The following is a 25735-nucleotide window of genomic DNA, read 5'->3' as shown; positions in this document are numbered from 1 at the left end:
TGGTATGGTTTGACAAGATTTCTTGAGTTAGTATGTTCAGTGGCCAAATGCCTCTCCTGACACCAACTCTTGCTTGTTTTCAAGTAAAAATACTTTACTCCACTAGTCTTTGCATGTTGAAACTGCAAAGCTGTAGGACATGCACCTTATTGCTGCTCATTGTCAGCGCAAAACATGCAGAGACAAAACACACACATATGTTGGGTTTCCATATAGTTAGTATCTAACAAATTTTAATTAAAAGGTATTGGTCAGTCTGAGACTATAGTAAAAGACACTTACCTAAGATGCTACCCAGTGGAATTGAACTTGAAACCTCATGGTTGCTTAGCAAGCCTCTTATCTATACTACCATGTGTCACCCCTGTGTGTGTAAATATTTTCACTGTTGTAGCAGCTAATGTTTTCACTGAGATTGATAAGAGCCTACAAGAGAAACTTTATGCAGTTGCTTGATCTGTTTGTAGTAAGAGCCAACTCTGACCTTGTTTGTCTTAAAAGGAATAAAAAAAGACAGCTGAAATATTGTAGTCCCTAAAAATAAAAAAAAAATAAAAAACGAGCCTCAGATGGCCACAGTTGTACTAGGGCTGAACAACTACTGGAGTTAATATTCTATTTGCATTGAAGATAAATAAATAGATAAAATCTGAACTGAAATCAGGGGAGACAACGCCTGTAAAACTAAAGTAAAAACATAAAATGTAAAGAGATATCAATTAGTAGTAAACTCTTTTTAGGAAGTGTTTCAATTTTCTTCACATCTCCTTCTTTTTGGTTATCTCTGTTATGGAAATAAATAAAATTATTACTATTATTATGCCTGTAACCTTTCCTGGATTGGTTAGTCAAGTACAGGAATTGATTTAATTGACTTGCCCTGGCCTTGTGATTATGGTAACTGCTGCTTCTACTACTACTACTGTTTTTTTTATTATCATTATTATTATTAACAGGAAGGTGGTGTGCTGGCAGAATCATTAGCATGCTGGGCAATATACTTAGCAGCATTTCGTCTGTCTTTATGTTCTGAGTTCAAATTCTACCAAGGTTGACTTAACTTTTCATCCTTTTGGCGTCGTTGCCGTCGTTTAACGTCCGCTTTCCATGCTAGCATGGGTTGGACGATTTGACTGAGGACTGGTGAAACCAGATGGCTACACCAGGCCCCAATCTGATTTGGCAGAGTTTCTACAGCTGGATGCCCTTCCTAACGCCAACCACTCAGAGAGTGTAGTGGGTGCTTTTACGTGTCACCCGCACGAAGGCCAGTCAGGCGGTACTGGCAACGGCCACACTCATCTCGCTCGAGAAACCTCATGTGTCACCCGCACAAGAGCCAGTCCAGGGGGCACCGGCAACGATCTCGCTTGAAAATCCTACAACAACCCCACACAAGAGCCAATTCAGGGGCACCGGCAACGATCTCGCTCGGAAGATTTCATGTGTCGCCCGCACATGAGCCAATCCAGGGGCACCGGCAACGATCCCGCTCGGAAGATTTCATGTGTCGCCCGCACATGAGCCGATCCAGGGTCACCGGCAACGATCCCGCTCGGAAGATTTCATGTGTCACCAGCACAAGACCCAGGGGCACCGGCAACGATCCCGCTTGGAAGATTTCATGTGTCGCCCACACATGAGCCAGTCCAGGGGCAAAATTCCTGTGGAGCACTGGGGTACGATGTAATCGACTAGCCCCCTTCCTCCAAATTCCAGGCCTTGAATTATTATTATTATTATCAGGAGCAGCAGCAGTAAATTGGTGAGCTGGCAAAATTGTCAGCACACCGGACAAGGTGACATTTCTTTTTTGTCTTTACATTCTGAGTTCAAATGCTGTTTGAGGTTGACTTTACCTTCCATCCTTTCAGAGTCAATAAAATAAGAACCAGTCAAGCATATTTGGTTGGTAGACTTAACCTGTCACCATCATTAGGATATTGGTACCTTTAGCAGAATTCACTCTGCTGCAAGCATTTGCATCAGGTATCCAGTTTGAGGATACCTGTTCTCTCAGAGACCCTGTAATAGGTCTTGGGTACTACCTTCACTCGTAATTAAGAGATAATAGAATAAAGTTGACAACCATTATAGTAGAAGATATTGTATCCTTATGTATGCAGTATCCTTATTCTGGAAATATATCATATTTTGATTATTGTGTAGTTCACAGATTTAGTAGGGCATAAGAAGTTGTCTTTGTTTTTTTATGGTTTTATATTGAAATCCTGTTATTTCCGTGTGTTTTGTTTTTGGAATGTAAGTCACTTATCCTTGCATGTATGTGTGTTAGCATTTATTTCCTCATGTTAAGCAGTCATTTGTGCATGTGTGTGTGTGTATGTGAGTGTGAGTATTCATTTGTGTGTGAGAGAGAGAGAGAGAGAGATTGAGCAAGCGTGTATTTATGTATATGCATATTTATGAGCATTCATTTGTTTGAGGTTGTGTATATTTGTGAAAGTTTTCCATGAGGAAACTGTTGGAAAAATAATTGCAGCAATAACTATATTATCTTTGTTTATGAATTCCTTTGCTGCTGTGCTGCTACTTTTTGTTATTTGTTTCATTTAACATTTCAACTTATTTGATTGAATTAACATTATATTATGTCTCTGCAGTGTCTTGCAATAATGTCTGTCTCTTCTAATATATTTTGATCAGTATAGTAATCTTGGCTTTAAATTTTTATTTTACCTTCTATCCTACTACCTTTCTTTTGTTTTCCTTTATTTCTATGTATGCATTGTAAATAAATTAGTGCCATATCTTAATTATATGATCTTGAAATCAAGAATACCAGCTTCTCCTCTTCACTGATGTTATCCAAGGGAAAGGCAAAGGTTGATACAACTCGGCACTAGTGATGTTGCAACTCATATCTACAGCTGAGTGAACTGGAGCAGTGTAAAATAAAGGGTTGATCTGAGAATTGAACTCACTACCTCATGATTGTGAGTCCGATGCTCTAATCACTGAGCCATGCACCTTTATCAACAGTGTAGTGAATTACAAAAACCTGTTCTTTCAGTCATGTTCTACATACTGCCAACTCTACATGTATATCTACATTTAACTCTCTTCCATTGACTGCCACTACACTACTCCTTCCCCTTTAGCCACCCACCAGCCTCAGAGTCACTATTGTGGTTGCGTAACCTGTATCAATGAAGGCTCCTGCTCTTCATGCACACTAGAACTCTTCACAACAGATACAGATAGTGATTATAGGAGTGTATCTACTCAGTTGATAAAATAACTACTGACACTATTGCTCCTCATGCCTTCAATTATTTCTCTGATTATAACAGCTTGCTATATGACCTGCCTGCTCACATCCATAGCTGAACAATTTAGACTTGGGTTCTTTATAATACCTGATCGTCAGCATCTAAAAGTACTGACCCTTGAACATTCACACATGCCTTCTTACACCACTCGACCCCTCACTTCTCAAAGCTTGCTGCTTCATTATGTCCTTTCCTAACCTTGGTCATTAAATCATTAAACTTCCCACAATCATGGACTCAACAACTGCAGCCTTACTGAAATATGATCAGAAAAGATAGTCATGAACCCTAGTTTAACCACTCTTTTCAACCCATCCTCAATAAATCCCACCAGTTCATCCCCTCCCACCAGCTGTTTAACCTTTCTTGGTTTTGGTTTTTATTTTCCCTGTGTCTAGGCTTCATTACTCATCTCTAGGCACAAAACCAGTGCATCCCTTTCTAGATAAAGTGGTATAAAGCTTGTGGCATCTTGCACTCATTGTAGTTTTGTTACCAGTTTCACTTTCTTCAGCCATGCAACTACATTTCCCTTGCCACTGAAAAAGAAACCTTACTTTCTGTTGTATTCTAGGAAAATAACAAAATATTGTTTTCCTGCTCTAGAGCCTGTCTGGTGCTCACAAAAAAAAATAAATACAAAATTAAAAATCCCACCTGTTTGCTACTCCAAATAAGCAGAGTGAGCTTTAAGTTCCAAAAGCTACCGGAAATGAAATAGTTCCCTTTTTCCTCATCAACACCAAGTGTTCCCTGCCTCTGCTGCCCTCTGAGATAGAGAGCAGCAGCTCATTACATCATTATAGTGCCAGCCTAGTATGTGATATGAAAATAAGGAGATAACATACATACACACATACATGCTCGTAAATATGCATATACACAAATACATGCTTGCTCCATCTCTCTCTCTCTCTCTCTCTCTCTCTCTCACAAATGAATAGGGCATGAAAACATCTTATTAACTTATGCTTGTAGTGCTTGTAAAATATTGTTTTGTTCACTATGTTATTCAAGTTTGGTGTGCTTCAAATGGTCTCTTGACAAAGCTTTGCTTCTAACTTTCTAACTGCTTGCTTGCTTGCTTGCTTGCTTGCCTGTTCTTCTCATGTGCTCACCATAATCTAGGTATCAAGTTGTTCAGTTCTTGCAGGCCAGAAGTAGAATGTTTTTCTGGCCTAATATCTTGATACCTTTTCCAGGTTACATGTTGTGAATTCTCCTGTTGACAGAGAAAAGGTTTGCAAGCCCACTCTACTGCCCGATGGACGAGCTGTGTACAGGTGCATCTTTTGTGGCAAAGATTTCCTTTCCTACTCCGATATCAACCGACACATGGATTTCCACGAAGGTAAGCTGAACTTTTTATTATTATTATTATTCCATTTTGTTTAAATACGGTTACAAGCCCAACGTCCTTAATCCTCCAAAGAGAGTCTTCCAGCTCTTGCCATGAAATTTCTCAGATATATTTCTTACATCAAGATCCATTTAATATATTTGGTTTGGTGTTTGACTTGAGAAGCGGAAGAAGGTCCATGAATCCATGAAAGGAAATGGAGCACTCCTAAAATCCTTTCAAATCTTGCTTCCTAATGGAGCAAGTATGTACATGCAAGTATACGTATATACACATGCATCACACACACGCCTTAGACATTCATGCAAACATTAAGTCAGTATAAATATTCTTTGTACAATATTCTGTTCCCTTGCTTGGGTTTAGTGTTTGCCTTGTATAGTACTGTTTATAGGTACATTTTAGTTCTCCAAAATAAGATTAATACTTTGAAGGTTCCCTTCACAAAAGAAAATTTGATCTTTACTACTCTCTTGGCCTACCATTTCTTCTCACTGTCACCCTCACTCTTCTCTTTTCTTTCACTTTCACTCACACATAAATGGTTATGTGTGAAATCCAATATCATGTGGTATGGTTGTTAATGCTGTGTTTCCCCACTCAGCTCTGCTCAGTCAGATCTAATGCATGTAGGTAGCTGATAAAATAGTTGTGATCCACAGTTCCAATACCTTATCCTAAGTGAGGTAGACTACACTGCACACTCTGACCGCAAACAGTTCATAATATGAAGTGCATTGTTTGCAATTTAGGTTATTTCTCCGCTATCCTTCTTATTGGTGTTGTTTTGTCTCAGATCAGCCCTGATCAAGTAGACTGTAATCAAAAAACATTTCAGCTATGCCCATCATTGTCTATAGTGTTGCATTGTCTAATACATCTTTGCTTCTCCAAAACAGTATAGTGGAGTATGAGGAAGATATTTGGCTGCCAATTCCAGCAGGTCCATATAGAAACTTCTTTGTTGGTTAATTATCTTTCTGTATGTTCTGGTAATAGCCACAATGGAAATGGTCAAGTAGGATTGAGGTAAAGCTGTTCTTGTCCACCTCTGGTGTTATAATTGAGAAGTTGTCCATCATGTGATATGTGTGTTATTGTCTCCTTGCCTTGGCATTGGGTGATAGTTGTAAATGAATCTCTCTTTGTCATGCAAGCAGCATCCTTTGTTCACAATCTTCTGTGAGACATATCTGGTCATAAGGAAATATTGCCTTACTTGGAAAAAGCTGAGGCCTGGGGACAGGAAGGGCATCTGGCCATAGAAAATTTGGCTCAACAAAAATTGCACCTGACCCATGTGAGCATAGAAAATTGGATGGATAATAATGGTGATGACAATATAAACCATAGCTGTTGCTTGCAATTTAGTATGTATATGTGGTAGTATATGCCATGCTTTTGTTAATTATTTTAGGTGCAGACAAGCAAACTATATAGCCTAAGATTTGACGGTTGTTGGAAGAGAGGGTTGTACTAGCACCACTAGGTTAGTACTCATTTTAGCTGAATAAACTAGAGCCATGTGAAATGAAGTACCTTGCTCAAGGGCATAATGTGCAACTTTGCCCAGAAATGAAACCCACAAACTTATGATTGAACCCTACTCCCTACCCTCTTAGCTGTTTACCTTCACACTCACACACTCTCTCTCTCAAGATTATGCATTTAATAGAGTTGGTTAGCTAGAGGCAAGAATAATGAGAAAATTGACATAGTAATCAGAGGTGTTAGTTTATAAAGAAATTTATAAAGTGTGTGCATTATTAGTTAATAGTGTGATACTAATTAGCTACATGAATCAAGCTAGAAGTCTAATAATATCCTACTGCCTTGTTGTTGTTGTTGTTGTCATTGTTATGATCATTGTTTTCATCTGGAGTGCAATATTTGTCTGATATAAATCTTGGGAAAAGACCGTCCTGTTTCTGATAAAATCCAGAATATTTAGTTGGGAGGGTCTTTTATGTTACTTAGAAAAGAGATTGTCATTGTGGAGCCATATAATGAGTTGATGGAAAATAACTATTGTGATATTGTCTGGCATTTACGTTTCATAATGACTTGGTATCACTGTATTTTGTAATTGTACAGGTGTTGGACAAAATAATGGAAGCATCTTGTTAAATGGAGGTGTTATTATTTCAGAGTGGTCTTCCTTTGACATAAATTGCAGCTTTAATATGTCAAAGAATTTGACTTGTACAGGTTCTGAACAGTTAGGATATTTTTAGCCACTGTTCAAGTAAAACCTGCTTTAGCTCTTTCAGTGGCAATGGTGCAAGGAAACAACTCCTTACATCTACTTCAAAATGCTCCATAAATGTAGGGAATGTCTGCAAAAAAATATCTGGGGAAAATAATAATAATAATAATAGAAGGGTTCTTTGGGTTGTCTCTAAACATAAACTTGTCTTGTAGAACTGAAAAGGGTGAATGATAGTTTATCAGAGATGATGACATTATTCTATTGAGCCTTTCGCCACTTATAACAATCTAAGATCCATTTTTTCCACTGACCAATGCTGATGGAGAACAGGAATTGTTTAGTAATTGCAGCTTTCCCATGGTATCCAGCTTTATGGAGCTTGCAACAAACAGTTTTTGGTTGATACAAAAAGCTTAGCTCTAATGCCACTTTTGATTCTATAGTTTGATAGTTTTTTGACATTTCCTTATTTTGCAATCTCTCAGAGCTTTGCCTTTTGACCAAAACTATGGTTACCTTGGTTTTGGAATACCAATATGATTTTGGAGACTGTACCTCTCAAAACATTAAACAGTTCAGCAGTTTTAGTAACTGATGCTCCAACCATGCCTCTACAAATAGTCTTTTGGAAATCAAATTGGTCAGCATTTTTACTCATTGAAATATAAATAACTGTAAAAATTAAAAAAAAAGCAAAGCAATAATAAGAGAAGGCTATATCATGAAGTACAAGGCTTGTGTAATGCATATGAATACATATTCAGAACTGTTTTGAATTTGTTATATTGTCAATAGAAAAAAATAGTTAAATGGAAAGTGACGTTTCCATTGTTTTGTCCAACCATTGTATTGTCTGACAGATTATTTTTTTCTGTAGGTGTGAGTGAGTTTATCATCGAGAATCATTCTCTTTCAGCCGGTAGAACTCCATGAATTGCCATCTTTGTCTCTTATGTATTTTAATTCTATCCAGTTCTTGTTATTCAACATAATTTGTGGTTCTGTTTCTCCTTTCTTTCTGTTTTTTTTTTTTAACTGTCTTCGTGAACCACTTTTTCTAATTGTCCAAAATATTTTACCTTTCTCTCTTTGATGGTGTCTGCTAAAATTTTCATAGTTTTTGTTTTTTAGTACTTCATCATTGGTTGTGTCTTGCCTACAATATTCTCAGAAGTTGTTTGCACACAGCTCAAAGAGGTGTAATGTATTTCATAAAACTTTTGTTATATTCATGTTTCAGGTCCGTGGAGTGGACTATAAATAACATTTAATAATGATTTCCTAGTTTCAGTATTAATCTTTCTTGAAATTAGTTTGTTTGACATTTTTGAAATTTACTTTCTAGCTTTCTCAATTCTTCTTTTGATTTCTGCTTCACATTTCTTGTTTTTTTTAATATATATATATCCCAAGTATATTATCTTTGCTTACTGTCCAATTAACTTTCCCTAAAATGTAATATTTATTTTTAGTGATTATTGTTTCATGCTAAATACCATCGTGTTTTCATTACAGCCATTTCCATTCCATAGGACAATTCTTGTCATATACTGTTTCTCTTAGGTTAAATAGGATAGAAGGTAGCACATAGCCTTGTCTAACACAATTCTTAATTTTTAATTTATGTATGTGTAGCAGGGAGATATATAGCAGTTGTATTTGTACCTTCTGTGCATTACAATCTCTTTACTATCTCATTTTTTGCTTTGCAACAGATATCTTCACTTTTTGCGACAAACCTCTGAAATATCATTATTCATAGATCAACTCCTCATCATACTTCTGGTGAAGATATTTATTTCACTTGCAGGAATTGCTTCTTCAGTTGTGTCAATCTGACAATAGTTTTGGTTTCTTTTTTTTAATTAGATTTAACCACATTGGATCAGAGGCAGCAGAATTGCTCCTAATATTCAACCAGTCTCAGCCAAGAGATATTTCTCTTTACACAATTCATGCCATTCATTTTCATCGCTGTAATCTCTTTCACTCTGGTCCAATTTTCTCAGTTTCTGAGCTCTTCTGCTGTTAGGACTGGCCTTCTCTCCTTACACTTTGTATAATATTTAGTCTCACATTTTCCTATTATGTCTCTCAGTATTAGACTGGGAAGAGAGTCTTGATAAGCATTTTATTTAATGTTTAACACACAGGCTAGATGCTATCCATAAATGCAAAAAAAAAAACAACTTCCCTACCCACAACTGCAACTGAAACCTAAGTCGCCTTCAAATTAACATTATAATGTTAAAAAAAAGAAAGACACCTTAGACAGAATAGTCTCTGGTAAACAATGATATAGAGCAGTGATTCCCAACCTGTGGTCTGCAAAGGTAGTACTGGGGGATCCATCAGCTTGTTAAGTTGACAGACCTTTCAATATTCTGGGGTCCGTGGGAAAACTCATTTAGATAAAAGGGGTCCTTGATAGTGAAAAGGTTGGGAACCACTGGTATAGAGGGTTGTGGCTGTAATACTTTTGATCAAAGATGTTCTCAATCAGAGCTGACTTAGCATTGGACAACAACTAAAGGTGAAGAAATTTTCTTTAACCCTTTAGCATTCAGATTTTTCTGTTAAATGTGATGCTTATTTATTCACATTGTTTTGAATTAATAATGCTTTACCTCATAGCTTCAAGATTTCCATGATGTCATTATTTATTTTTGAAAGATGTCGGATTGGTGTGAAAGGCTGGATCTGATCAGTTTGATCTTAAAACAAAATATTTGGGCTGGATATGGCCAATTTAAATGCTAAAGGGTTAAACTTTCAGAATCAGCATTTGAGAGTAAAAATGACCTGTTCTCAAAATTTGTTTTGCATAAATGTTTTCATTGATGTCTTTTTACAATTCCATGCTGTGATTTTTACCAATTTATTACATTTGCTTAACATTCCGGGAACTGATTTCATAATTGACTTTGTAATTGGTGACCACTTGACCACAAATTAGAAGTGGGGCTTATTTTTCTTTTAAGTTAGTTGGAGCAAAGTAAAGCAAAAAGAAAAATCTGGCTTCACTTAAGGTTGCTTGCTATAAAATGATTGTAAGAGACAGTTAGTGTGACCAGTAGTCTAACTTCCTAATCTTACCATGATCAAACATTTAATTTGATTGGCTGCCATCTTATGAGGTGTGCTTAGAGAAGGCCAACTAGGAAATAGACTTGATTCAAATACAAAATACAACTATTGATATGAAAAATGGTTTGTTGAGGTATAAATAGAGCTTAGGCCTAAACATGGAGGCAAACACTTGGTAGGTTGTATAACAATAACATTGAGATAACAGACAATATACTGTTCCTTATAACTGAATATTTTTTTTACATATTCTGCCAAACAAGTCTAAAAATCACTGTAAATTATTAAAGACTAAGTGTGTGAAAGGATAGTTAAGGTTTTCTCACATCAAATAAATATATCTTTGTAACAATACATTTGGTCTGTGATAATAACAGGTTTGAACTCAGTCTTTAGTTCACACAATACCACCAGCTTAATATGTATCAGTGACTATTATATCACTTCCCACTGAAGGATGTATTTTCAAAATTGTCTCATAAATGATAATTAATATAGTGATGGTGCTGGGTCACTAATATAAACAGCCAGCAGTTAAATCAGATATACATAGTGGAAGATTGTAAATATCAGTGAAGAGTTGTCCTCCTTTGAGACATGATATTATGTGGGGAGTTGGAGAATCTGTATTTAATATATTGGATATCTTGTCCTGAAGGAATTATAAGCTATTAATGATCTTTGAAAAAAATAAATAAATAAATAAGTGAAAAGGAATTGCAATGTTAGTTACCATTTAAAGCTACTGTCAGCTGCAGTTATTGTTCTATGGGCTAGAGAGAAAAAATATAAGATGTACTGTTGCAGCTATCAGTTGTTCACTTGGTGTGAATTTTTATAAAAATGAAAAATCACTGTAAAGAATAATTTCTACCATAGTAGGTATTATTCTTTACCACAGTGGGTTTTCAATCTTATAGATTTTGTAGTAGACTGAAGATCAAACCAAAAATGACTGGTAAAACTTAGGGAAGATTACGAAAATATTTTGAAGTGAAAAAATTTTTAAGAAAAAAAAATGTGAGAAAACTTTTGCTCACCTTATTTCATTAATTATACTTTATAACAAAATTCGGAATAACATGCTTTACAAGAAGCTCAAACGTTGTTATGAATTTTTTCTAAAGCTTTAAATTATTTTTTTGGAAAATCTGCAGCACACCTCAATTCCTCTTGTGGTGCACTAATGCACTGCGACACAACATTTAGGAACCACTGATCTACAGTTGCTTGGTGCAGATTCTGAAATGATCTTGTCTATATTAGTTGCTTATATTTATGTAGTCATCACTCAGAATCAAGTATGTATCATGCTTTCACAAGTTGTTTTAGGTACCTATGTAGTCATAGTGTAGGTGCATGGCTTTGTGGTTTCAGTTTGTAGTCTGTTAGTGCATTGTGTTGAACAAAACACTTCATTTCACATTGCTCCAGTCTACTTAGCTGTAAATGGGTGATCCTGGATCGGCTATTCAGGGGTAATTTTGCTGTCCACCTAACAGTGGAGTATTATCATTCAAAAGCAACAACAATGTGAGAAATTGCATTATGACCAGTTGTGTATAACAGCATCCAATAGTTTGGTTGCATCTAATAGTCCTCATGGCATTAGGAAGGGCATCCAGTCATAAAGACTCTGCGAAGTGAAGCCTGGTGCAGTCTTTTGGTTTGCCAGCTCCTGTCAAGTTGTCCAACCCATACCAGTATAGAAAACAGATGTTAAATGATGATAACGATGATGATGGTCTCCTATCCTTGACCTTGCAAAACATCTGGAAGGGGAGAGAGCTGCACTATTAGTAGGTTGGTGCCCATTTTCAGCTGAGTGGAGTACTTCGCTTGAAGACACGACATGCCACCTAATCCAGAAATTGAACCTATGACTTGATCATCATTAGCCCAACAGCCTAACAACTAGACAACAAGCCTTCACAACCATTGATATATGTTTTGATATAACCAGACATTACAAGTTTCAACTTCTGAAATATAAAATGGAAACAATTCAAATATCTCAACTTCCTCTATTACTAGAGAAATTTAAACTTTAAAAAAAAAATCATGTATTTTTGCTGTACCCAACAAATATTTATTCATTGATTGTTATTTTTATAAATGAAATAATGATGAATGAGTGCTGTTATACATAGGTGTTTGGGGGTAGGTTGTGGTGAATTCTAAAGCTGGGTGGAGAAATCAGTATTAAAATGTATTTGAAATTATTGGAATAGCTTAGTAATTAATTCTGTCATGTTGCATAATTACAAAAGAAATATTATTATTATTATTATTATTATTATTATTATTATTATTATTATTATTATTATTATTATTATTATTATTATTATTATTATTATTATTATACCACTGTACTCTCATTGTACAACCTGCCTCAAGTCTCTGTTCATACATTTGGTTTGTCAAATTAGTGACAATGTTGTATGATGTTTGTGGGTTCTAATACTATTACTTTGCTTTAAGTTTGTCTATGTATGTAGCATCTCAGGACTTGAACTAGGTAGTAGACACAATGCATCTGTTATTAAAGTTGTTAGTGGAAAGGTAGTGTTGCTGCTGTAATCCAGCAGCAGTCCAATGACTGAAAGCAGTAAATGTATGTGTGCATGGTGTGTATGTGTGAATTTTTATGGCCTGCACTTAGCAATGAAAAGTCACAGAGAGCTACAAACAGTGATGTTTGTTGATATTTCCCTGCCAATGAATCGGCTCCTACTTTGTGCCTTCAAAGTTGCGGAATGAAGGGTGGTATGAATTTCTGTTACTTGAAAAATAGGTAAGGGTTAGTCACAGGAAGGGCATCAAGCTATAAAAGCAGTACTGCATGTATATTTGCCTTGCCCATGCTAGCTTGGAAAAAATTGATGTAAAATGTACACACACACACAATACAGTTTGATGGAGGCTAGCAGGCTGAAGCTATGAAGTCATGGTCATCCCTCTTCTTGTAAAAGTTGAATAAACATTTACTCTACTAAAAGGTGTTGGGTAATTTTTCAGTGTAATGTTATATTGTTTTAATATATAACTAAACATAAAAACTTTGTGTGAGAGAGAGAGAGATAGATAGTATATGGACAACTGACCACTTCTGATATAAATTAAAGATTCATTAAAATCAAGAAATGTTTTGAATCTAAATATATTCAGATATCTTAAAAGATAACTGAACTCCATGGTGTGTAGTGAAGAAGTGTTAAAATGTGTAAGAGAGAGAGAGAGAGAAAACCAAGGTTTATATTTTTATTTCAGAAACGTACTTGTCATCATTAAATGAAAATAAACCTGTAAATCATAAGTGTCTGTACATATGCATTCATAGTCATCTTTGTTTGTGAGCAGAAAGTGGGAGCGCTCTTTGACTTTTAAACACTTGTTATTCTTAACTTCTTTTGTATGTGTATGGGGTGGTGGGCTGTTTCTCTTGCTCAAGTACATCACAGCGTCCCATCTTTTTTCACTTGTCAGTTGAGACTGGTGCGATTCAGAACAGACAAGGGGAGATGACCTTGGAAGGATATACATATGCCCTAGATGTAACAAAACAAGTTCCTAAAACGGGTGAGGGTTTCATCTGGCTTCTTTTTTAACAAAAAAAAAAAAATTCAATTTTAATTTTTATATATATGTATATATATATATGTATATATATTTGTATGTAGAGATATACATATCTATCCATCTATCTATATATATATATATATTCATTTTATGTGATGTTGCAGATAAAATTTAGACTTAATTATGTATGTCTATATAAACGCATGTATATGTGTTTTTTGTTTTATGCTTGCGAGTTTGTATGTAAGATGAGGATTCTTTAATTCTTTCTTTGGTTTTTATTTCTCTGCCATTGCAGTTAGTTGTGCAAAAAAATTAACTTTGTCTACAAGCCCATACTCTTATGGAAGTACCCACTTTGTTTGAGTGTACTTACAGACTTTATTGTGAATTTAAAAAAAAAAAAATTTTAATGTCTATTTAAGGGCATTTGTGCCTAGTCAAAAGATGTCAATATTTCTCAACTAAAAGAACAAGAAAAAAAAACCAATAATAATTGACTCTAAATTTTTTATAGTAGTAATTTGGGTGGGGGAGGGGCTTTTTTTGTTATTGTTATTGTTGTCATTATGATTATGACTGTTTCATTTATTTTATTATTTGGCTTTCTTTTGACAAATGCTCTTTTGAAATATTGCATTTGTGTTGATCACTAGATCCAGTTGCTAAAATGTAAGCATGGAAACTATTCTCTCTCTCTCTCTCTCTCTCTCTCTTCTTTTCTTGATCAACTGTTTAATTGCCAGATGTATCTTTTTGTTGTTGCTGATGAGAAACTGTTCAAGTACTAGCATGCAGTATTTACTTCAAGGTGCCTCTTCTTTTTCTGCCTTTTATATAATCACATCACACATCCACTGTTCTTAAAACTGGTGACCTTAAAATAACACCATCTCTTCTACAGGATGTGTGTGTATCTATGTGTGCTTCAGGATGTGTATTTGATCATGTGCATGCATTCTTGTGCATGATAACGTGTGTGTGTTTATGCATGAAAGTGTGTGTTCAAACATGTGTAAGCCGAGTACCATTGAGCTACAGGTAAGTCCCTATATCTGTAATACAGTTTCAATTCTTTATTATATTTTGCTCACTTGTACTACCATTGTGCTCAGAAACAGCATGAATGCCACAAATCTCCTATCTCATAAAAATCAATAGGGATGATCACTGATAAATATCTCTGGTGATAGGAAGTGAAGTAATTATTCATTTCTAACATTGGCAGCAGGATACAAATTGCTTGTAGTGGGACAGGTATAGTCAATTAAATCCACCCAAGTACTCGACTGGTACGTTATTTTATTGTCTCTGAATAGATGAAAGACATGATTGACCTCAATAAAGTTTGAACTTGCATAATGAAAGGCCATAATTAAATACTACAAGGTGTCTTTGATTAACACACACGTCTGCCAGTCCATTGAGTTTATTGACTTTAACCCTTTTGTTACTGTATTTCTGCTGAAATACACTGATTCTGTTGCAATTAATTTTGAAAATAATGAAGACTTTCTTGAAATAACTTTGTTATTAAGATAGTGTTTGGCACATAAATGAGTGTGAATTTTGACAAAAGGTTTTAATCAAGATCACTTCAATACGAAATTTGTATTATAAGACAAGAGCTGGTCTCAGACAGGTAGGTATCAAATGTGTTAGAATATGCAGTAGATTGATGTTGATTTAACCATAATGCTTTGCTATCATCTCTCAAATGAATTAATTTAGCCAATGGCATTAACAATAAGACACTAAAAATATAGAAGTAAAAGGTGATGCAAATACATATTACATTGACTCTTTGTGTGGGGGGCAGAGGTGTGTGTGTGTGTCTATTTATGCTTGTTTTTGTGCATGTTACTTCAAAATGGGATTTTGGTTATTTATTGAATGCTTAATTTAGTGGGGAGGTGTCTGGATGTGTATATATATCTCAGTGCTGTGTGTCTGTTGGATGTGATCAAAAGACAAGAAAGCAATTAGTAAACCAGTTCATTCCAAAGTAATTTGCTTGGGATTGGAGAAAGGAGATTGTAAAATTTAGCTAAGTAGAAAAGAAAAGCAATGGCCAAAGTTTATCGTTGTAATGCATGTTAAGTATGCTTATTGTCTGACCTTTGATGAACTTGTATCCTTTGATATGCATGAAACTAATTTAGCGTGAAAATCAAATCAAAAAAATTAGTTTGAAATTCCTGTTGACATTTCCGTTTTTGTAATTTAAAATATAAAATACCTTTAAATTCTATTTTGTATTGTATTTTTATTTTAGAATAACAGTAAAGGTGTGTGACATACATACATTACATTTTTAGCGAAGGTGCATCACGTACATATACACATTCCTTTAATAGCAAAGGTGTGACATAAATACACACATACATGTTTTTTATTAACCCTTTAGCATTCAGATTATTTTGTCAAATGAAATGCTTATTTATTTACATTACTTGAAATTAATCCTGGATTATCTTGTATTTTTGAGATTTTGATGTTATAACTGTTTATTTTTAGAATGACATTGTTGGGTAGGTGTGAGAGGAAAGATCTGGCCTGTTTGAACCTAAAGCAGGTAGAATATTTTGGCCGCATATGGCCGGTTTAAATGCTAAAGGGTTAATAACAAAGCTGTGTAGCATATATACATATCAGCAAGTGTATGACACATACACACACATCTCTTAGCATGGGTATGTGACACAGATACATATAAATAGACTTCCTTGACTTAATCCTTTAAAAACAATATAAGCTGTGATGTTGTGCTGTTTCATTCTGATTTCATCTCCCAGTTACTGCTGGTTTCATTATTTCTCTTTGTCTACTTATCCCTACATGTGACACTTCTTTACCCAATCCTTACTCTTTAGAAATACATTCCTTAACTGCTTTTACTTTCTTCCATCATAGCGTGAAATCCATCCATGACTCACCAAACAGTGATCATCATCATCATCATCATCATTTAACGTCCGCTTTCCATGCTAGCATGGGTTGGACGATTTGACTGAGGACTGGTGAAACCGGATGACAACACCAGGCTCCAATCTGATTTGGCAGAGTTTCTACAGCTGGATGCCCTTCCTAACACCAACCACTCAGAGAGTGTAGTGGGTGCTTTTACGTGTCACCCGCACGAGGGCCAGTCAGACGGTACTGGCAACGGCCACGCTCAAAATGGTGTATTTTATGTGCCGCCCGCACAAGAGCCAAAACATCAACCATGCAAACCCGTCATAACCACCCAACATTTTGATACACACAAAAGCTCCTTTCCTTCATAGATTAATTAATAAAATGCATTAAGATCATTTATTCCAATTTATAAAAGTATATCAGATTAACAGTTTAGTTCTGTAAACTATTGGGGTAGTATATATTGTTTATCATGATGTATTAGAGGACACTGTAATTTCTGAATAAGTGTTTAATCAGAAACAAAGATGTTGTGACATTAATTGTTCAGTTGATGCTAAATGTCTAGTAAATCTCCACATCATTATATATTTATGCCAGCTTATTTTTACTATTCATACCAGTCAGGGAAAAAAAATACAAAAAAAACTGCTGCGGATCAATACTTTTAGCTCCAAATTATATCATGTATATTGTGGTTTTTAGAATAAGTACATTTTATCTCTGTGTGGTAAGGGGCGACTTAAAGGAGTCACATGAGGTAGGGCATTTTGCTGTATAAACACTGCTCCAAAAATTTCTGTCTAACCATCTTCGAAAAGCAAACAAAAATGATGATGAGGATGATGACAATGATGATGTTAACCCATGGGATTTTTAACCACTGTCTGATGAAAACCAGGATAACAATGAAGTCAATATATGATTATTACATTATGGTTACACCCAAATTAAATCTCACATTGTGGTCACACTCCAATAGGCAGTGTTTTATAGCCTGATTCCCTTTCTGATGTTAAACCTTTTTAGTTAACTCTTACAATCTATAGAGATACAGTATACCTATTATCACATTGCACTTGCAACTAAAATGGGTTTTGGTCGGGTAGGTGGGGACAGTTTACCTGCCAACATTGTAGAAATGAAAGATTTTATTTCTGTGACAGTGACAAATGCTGTTCTGTTCTGATTTTTTTTTATCTGTTATCAAACTTCTCACTTTTACATCATGACTTTTCACTACTATGATGCTCACTTGAGACAGCAAGGCCATCTCTACATGCCACAAATAGCTGCCATAACCCCTTTCAACTCACACCCTATCATCTTAAAAGTGGAACGACATATTGGATGACGTGATTCCAGATACATCATGTCTGAAATTAAAGACAGGATGGTTGCTGCTGGAACATTTTTGATCATTACTCTACTTACCTAAGGTTGACTTAAGGCTAAACAATGATGACACCGATGATATGCACTGCACTAAGCAGCACTAAGACTATGTATCTACAAATATATATACATTGGTCATATCTTTTTGTATTTAGTCCCATTGTGAAAGTAGATCACCTGGTTTTTCAGCAGTCTAGGAAGACAATCATATGTTCAAAGTGAATGGACTGGATCAAATCTTCTCCACCACTATCTCTACTGATTGTTGAACAAATTGGACATATTGACTTATTTTCATTCTCTCTCTCTTTGTCTGTCTATCTGTCTCTCTCTCTCTACACACACAAACACACATACAATTAGTCTTTGCAAGATATTCTCTGCCAGTTGTGCTCAAAAAGTATTCATAAATTTATGAGTTATTTGGAGTCATGACACAAATTTAATCCGGAAAAGAATAGATGGAAACAGTTAGCCCCTGATACACAATGTAAAAGAAACACACATAATCTTACATCAGTAGCAAGTCTTCTGCTGAAAAACTGTGTTTTGCAAACCATATCTCTCTCTCCAGGCAGTGTGAAAGACAGAATTTCTGTGCCCATTTGTCACAAGGGTTGATCATAAGATTACCAAAAGCAGACAGGCAAATGTGCTTTACACCCCCACTGAATGACAGTATCTTAACAGGGCGGTGGGGGACCGCCTCAAATTGCTCAACATAAAATTAGCTTCATAGGAGCATACATACTCAATAACGAGACATACTCCACAAGATACACTATAGTTAGTGCATATATGAAATTATAACCAAACTATAGCCATCACTGGCAACCAAGTATGCTTTTGCTTATTGTTTTAGGTGCCTGCATGGTCTGAAGCTGACATAGACATCCTCTCAGTCCTCCCACCCATGCTCCAGTGAAAAACTGAGGCTTGGAAAACTGGAGGGAGAAGGGATGCACCTTCACTCAGCTGGTACTCATTTGCAGTCAAATAGACTACTTTATTGAGAAAATGCCTTAATCAAGAGACACAACTCACTGCTCAGTCCAGGAATTGAAACAATGATCTGATGACAATGAGCCCAACATCCCTAACCACTAGTGCATGTGCCATCACAAGCATACATGCAGTCTTGCTGTTGAAATGAAACCTTTGAATAGATCACAGAATCTTTACTGAAGACTCTGGGGCCTATTTACTTGGTGCATTTTTCACAGCCAGGCTGCAAATTTATACATTCATATATATATATATATATATATATTCTAAATAATTAATTGCATGTATACATTTATTTATATTATTTATTTTTACAATCAGTATGGAGCAAACTGAAGTTCAGTATTGTTAACTTTACAATTTATTCAAGAAATCTGCAATTTGTCTCTTAGCTTTTGTGTCTATCACTATATTGATACCTGTGCATATCATCATCATCATCATCATTATCTTAATTCTGCTTTTTCATGTGGCATAGGTTAAACAGGTTCTCTAAGGTAGCATTGCACAGCTGGATGCCCTCCCTGTTGCCAACACTTCACATTGCCATTTACTACTTGTGGAAATGTGGTATGCTTATTCTGGAACAAAAAACACATATTATATATATGCATGTACACACACATACACACATGCATACACGTGCATACATCTAACCTTTTCACTATCCTTTGAACACTCAAATTCTTCATTTTGTAATTCTTTTTACCTTTTTCTGTTATGTTTCTTCTCTCCACAGAACTCATATATATTCTCTCTTTTTCTCTCATTCTCTCTCTTTTTCATATTTTAATTTAAATCATTCTTCCTTCTTAAAATGTTTCACAATCATGTGTGATTTTGTCATATGCTTGCATAACTCCAATCATACCCTCCACGTTCTTTTTGCTACCATTTTTGCTTCACCAATATCTTTCTTTTTTTTCTCCCTCACACGCATACATGCTTATACACCCCTCGCATGCATGCTTTCTTACCTCCCACCTGACAATTACACACACACACACACACACACACACACACACACACACTAAAATATTGCCACACCACTTCAGACAGAAACTGAAAGAAGATCATTAAGTGTGTGTGTGTGTGTGTATTTATATATATATATTAAAGGGTAAAGACCCCTTTCAGTCATGACTGACCATGGGATTGCACCTAGAAAGTTACTCTCCAAAGTACAAGTTCGGACACGGTTGTTTATGAAAGACCAGTAGTCACCCATGCATATCAGCCTCCTCACTTCACACCAAAGATATTATCCAAGGGAAAGGCAAAGGCCGATACAGCTTGGCACCAGTGACGTCGCAACTCATTTCTACAGCTGAGTGAACTGGAGCAACGTGAAGTAAAATGTCTAGCTCAAGAACACAATACACAGCCCAGTCCAGGAATCGAACTCACCACCTCATGATTGTGAGCCTGACACTCTGACCACTCAGCCATGTGCACATATATATACACACACACACACACACATGTGTATGTTTATATTTGTGTCTCATGTCTTGACATTATGTGATAGTTGTAAATGTGTACCACTGTCATGTTTGCCATCCAGTCTTCTAGAAAAAAAAAACATGTTCAGCCATGGGAAAATATTGCCTTACTTAGAAAAAGGTGAGGATTGGTGAAAAGAAGGACATCTAGCCATAGAATATCTGCCTCAAAGAATTCCTTCTGATCCATGTAAACATGAAAGAGTGGACATTAAAACAATGACAATGAGACATATATTTAATATTAAAAGTGACTTCTTACTTGAAAAATTTCACCATTAAAACTGAATCTCACACGCACGCACGCACACACACACACACACACACACACACACACTTTTGATGTAGAGGTCTGGAATTATCATGTACAGTTAATATGTGATTTAACTTTCATGCCTGATCAGTTTGTTGTTTCATCTTGCTACCACTGAAGCAGCGCCAATACTGTATCATTTCTGCCCATTAACCACCTAACATTCAAATAACTTCACTGTACTTTCAGATATCCGGCCATACAAGTGTAAATTCTGTGATTACTATGCACGCACCAATAGCCAGTTAAAAGTGCACATGATGCGCCACCAAGGTATTTCATATTCTTTTATTTATCCTATCTTCCTTCTGTAAGTCAGGTTATGCTATTTCATTAAGGGCTTCACAAACATGTGGTTTTAGACTCAACTGTATTGCGCAGCTCTTTTGACTAAGTGTCTCTAACCTAACCTCAGGTTCACCCAAACCTTGTGAGTAAAATTAGAGGGAAACTGTGGCAGTTTGCTCCTATTTTAGGGTGTTATAGCCATAGTCTGTCATCTTCTTTACCATCACTGCCTGCTCCCTAAGGTTCTTTTGTTGCAAGTATTCAGGCCAGCCTTCTACTGTCGTGACTCATCAGTTGTGCTTTCTTCTGCCCCTTTTCTCCTATCAGTCTTGGAAGCCTTGTAAAGGTCTTAGTTGCTGTAATCAGACATTAAATTAAATGTTTTTAAAAAACTGTTAAAAAAAAACATGAATAAGGCAAATCAAACAGACAGCACCAAATCAAAAAAAAAAAAAAGCTCTTTATTCTTGCCAAGGACATGACAACTTCTTTAGTGTTGGTGCTACAGAAAAAAAAGCACTCCCCCCACCTCCATGTACACTCTGTAAAGTTATTTTGTTAGGAAGGTCATCCAGCTGCAGAAACCATGACAAAACTCTGACATCTGAGCAAGATGTGGTCCTCCAACCTGTCTAGGGGAGCTATAACTTCAATAAGAACTGATTTGGATATTGTCGAGCTGTCAGGCTCACACCAGCATGGAAAACAGATATAAAATGATGATGATGATGATGTATATGAACAGTTGTGTGGGTCAGATGTTTGCTTCCCAACCACTTGGTTTTAGGTTTAGTCCCTCTGTGTGGTACCTAAAGCAAGTGTTTTCTACTCTAGTCCCAGGCCAACCAAAGCCTTGCGAGTGGATTGGGTCACTGGAAGCTAAAAGAAGCCTACCATGTGTGTGTGTGTAACTCAGTGGTATAAATTTAAATAAATCAGGTAGATGTTGATGTACAGAATGATGTTTACAAGAATCATCGTCTTTTAGTGTCTGCTTTTCATGCTCATGCTGGCATGGGTTAGACAGTTTGACTGAAACTAGTAAGCTGGAGAGCTGCACAAGGTTCCAATCTGATTTGGCATGGTTTCTATGGCTGGTTGCCCCTCTTAATGCAATGAATGACTTCAAATAACTGGAATTTCCCTCTTAATTAAAGAAAGAAAAGAAAAACTTAGTAGTAATTGTTAATGACTGTCAAAAAGAGGGGAGATAATTTCAAGAAATTAATTATTTAATTTCATAGAAAATTATAAATTTTCATACTTTAGGTAAAAATATGATCTTTGTTGACGGGAGAGTGATAGTAATGGACATATTTCAGTTTTATTAGAATCTTGTGAGAGAGAGAGTTTAATCATTTCAAACTTGCAAGACCATTAGGCATAGTGTTTTACAATTTAAAAACATGAGTTAAAGAACAAGAATTTAAAAAAAATTTTTCCATACATCTTTAAAAGCACTGAGTTGTGAATAGTTTATTGACAGAGAAATTGCAACAGACAACATCAACTGTAGCTCGGGGATTTTTCATGTGATATAAACATTCACAAAAGAACACACACACACGTGTATGACAAGCTTTGTACAGTTTCCATCTGGCAAATTCAATCACATAGCATTGTTCAGCCTGGGGCTAAAGTAGAAGATATTTGACTGACGTGCTGCTCAGTAGGACTGTACCTAAAGCCATGTGATTTGAAGGAAATTTCTTATCCACACAGTCAAGCCACATATATGAATGTGTGCATCCGTGTCCTCTCTCTCTATCTATCTATCTATCTATATCTGTATTGTGTGTGTCTCTTTGTCTTAACATATCACTCTAGTTGTAAATGAGTGTCACCGTCATGTAAGCAGTGTCGTCTGTTTCCTTTCTTACATGAAAATTCGTTCGATCATGGGTAATTATTACAAATAAGGATAGTGCCGGGAGGGGCATTTGTCTGTAGAAAATCTACTTTAATGAATTTTGTCTGACCCATGCAAGCATATAGAAAAGTGGACATTAAAACAATAATGGTGGTGATGTAGCAAGAGGGGTATTGAGAAAGCATTAGTAAAATAAAAGAGACAATAGTTAAAGTTTGAGAAACACTGGTCTACCCAGTTGCTACTAAAGGCTGTTTTTTTTTTTTTATACATAGTCCATTCCATCTGTTTTTATATTCTAATTTCCTAGCTGTTTTTGTTCCACACAATAGTTCATGCCCCTGGTATAACTCTCTCAATTTGAATACTTTTGTAGCTAGAGTTGGCTTTCTTGACAGATGAATTACAAATTCCCTACAATCAGATGGAGGGTCATATAGGATGATCTAATCTGAGATAGGTCTGTAAAAAGATGGAATAGTCAAAGCTGGCATACTGTATGGTATAACACAATAGTAATAACAATAATGTATCAAGAAGACAATATTCATTTGGCCACATTGCAAACCAGCTGTGTTCTGCTGATGACATACAGATTCATGCACAAATCATCTTACAAAAAAAGTTAAAATGTTCATGTCAGAGATAAACTCTTTTACTTGTTTCAGTCATTTGACTGTGGCCATGCTGGAGTACCGCCTTTAGTCGAGCAAATCGACCCCAGGACTTATTCTTTGTAAGCCTAGTACTTATTCTATCGGTCTATTTTGCCGAACCGCTAAGTTACAGGGACTTAAACACACCAGCATCGGTTGTCAAGCGATGGTGGGGGGACAAACACAGACACACAAACATATACACACACACACACACACACACACATATATATATATATACGACGGGCTTCTTTCAGTTTCCGTCTACCAAATCCACTCACAAGGCTTTGGTCGGCCCGAGGCTATAGCAGAAAACACTTGCCCAAGGTACCACACAGTGAGACTGAACCCAGAACCATGTGGTTCGTAAGCAAGCTACTTACCACACAGCCACTCCTATGCCTATATATTAATCATTTGGCATTGAGATTACTGTGTCAAATGCAATGTTTATCTATTCACATTGTTTTGAATTAGTCATGCACTATCTTGTAGTTTCAAAATTTCAATGACATGATTGTGTATTTTTGGAATGACCTTGTAGGATATACGTGAAAGGTTGGATCTGGCTGGTTTGAACATAAAAACAGGTAGAATATTTGGTCCAGATATGGCTGGTTTAAATGTTAAAGAGTTAGTGTGTTTCCTCCTCTTGTTCAAATTCTCATTTAGTTACAGCTCATTCATGTTTCTGTCTGTCTCTTTCTTTCTCTGTGTTCTGCAGGTATTCGTGAATTCTGCTGTAAGCTGTGCAATTACAAAGGTGTAACTCAGTCAGATCTGAATCGCCACATGAAATCACAAATCCATATGCTCAAGTCCAGGAATGAATGCCCTCACTGCGGAGAAGGGTTTGTGACTCCTAAGAACCTCGATAAACACATGGAAGGGGGAAATTGCCTCGCTAAAAGAGCTAAAGTAGAGCAACAGTAAAAACAACAAAGACACAAACACACACTAAAAAAAAATCAAAGCAGGATATTTTCTTTTGTTGATAATGTTCTCCCACAGTTATGTAAAACACACTTTCCAAGGAAAACTAACTGAAACAAACAAACATAGTAAAATTTCTAAAAAAAAGAAAGCAGGAGTTTCTCCCACATAGCTTAAGTTCAACAGCCCTATTGTAATAATAACAATAATTTATTTTAACTTTTTAAGTTAAAAACAAACTCTCATTTATGATGTTAATATTTATTTTGTTCCTATTTCAAATTTCACATAGTTTTTTTTCTCTCTTTTTCTGTTATTTGTCATTTTTTTTTTTTTTTTTAAATTCTCAAATTATTACTTTTTATAAGACTCTTTGCATCTGGTAGATACACCCATTGCAGCAGAGTACAAAAGTCTTACTCCTTGTCCCACATGAAGACTGGATACCAAATATGAGCCAAAAAGAAAATATATATATTGTTGCATATTATATTACAGATTTTTAATATAATATTTTCCATTAATATTATTATTATTATTATTATTTTTTTAATTTTTTTTTTTATGGATTTGTTTTTTTTCTTTAAGAAGGACATTACTGTAGGTTTTTACATTGTAGCTTTTTACACTGTTTTAGTCTCTGAATGTGTGTATGTGTGTGTGTATTTGTATGTGTGTGTGTGTGTGTATGTATATATATATATATATATATATATATATACACACACACACATACACATGCGTATGTTGTTGCCAGGGGGATAACATATTGAGTGCGAAACTCTGAGTAGTAACAGTGAGTCACCAGCATTATACAAATATACTTACATACATATGTGTATATGTCTCTATTTGTATATGCATGTATATGTACATACACATGTACATGTATATATAGAAATACCTATGTACACACCACTACACCCACATATAATATGCACACTAACACACACATATTTATATACATACATGCATATAAAACGTTTGTGTTTAATCCATTAATTCCTTGGTTATTTAACCTCCACTCTCCTCCAATTATTTATTCAGTGCTGTACTGCATGATTTTAGCAAATATATATTTTTTTTCTCCACTTCCATGTAAATAGTGTACAAAAAAACGATATGATAATTATTTTTTTTTTCCAAATATTTTCTAAAGGCCAAACTGAGATTCCTCTCTACGTGTAACAAATGGTCAATTGGTCAGTCAGAGAGTCAATATCAGTCCAGATGTCAGCTCAGCTCTGTGATACACTAACTAGTTTCATATATACATATATATGTATATGTGTGTGTGTGTGTATATATATATATATATATATATAT

The 25735-nt window shown here is 35.6% G+C and overlaps 1 protein-coding gene across 7 annotated transcripts in view; it reads left to right on the top strand.

Annotated features, from left to right (window-relative positions):
- Window positions 1-25705, top strand: part of LOC106874382 (zinc finger protein 236) — a 201930-nt gene extending 176225 nt beyond the window's left edge. For 4 of the 7 annotated variants that reach the window (XM_052966046.1, XM_052966048.1, XM_052966049.1 and 1 more), the window contains 4 exons: window positions 4496-4644; window positions 13436-13528; window positions 20852-20935; window positions 24201-25705. In XM_052966046.1, coding sequence (XP_052822006.1) covers window positions 4496-4644; window positions 13436-13528; window positions 20852-20935; window positions 24201-24409 — 535 coding nt within the window. In that variant the 3' untranslated portion in view covers window positions 24410-25705. The remainder of the gene's footprint in view (window positions 1-4495; window positions 4645-13435; window positions 13529-20851; window positions 20936-24200) is intronic. The other 3 variants (XM_052966050.1, XM_052966051.1, XM_052966052.1) reach the window with 3 other exon arrangements.
- Window positions 25706-25735: the final 30 nt, after the last annotated feature.

This window comes from Octopus bimaculoides, chromosome 3 (genome assembly GCF_001194135.2).
Source record: "Octopus bimaculoides isolate UCB-OBI-ISO-001 chromosome 3, ASM119413v2, whole genome shotgun sequence".
NCBI classification, from domain to species: Eukaryota; Metazoa; Mollusca; class Cephalopoda; order Octopoda; family Octopodidae; genus Octopus; species Octopus bimaculoides.
This window is presented reverse-complemented; position numbering and strand designations above follow the sequence as displayed.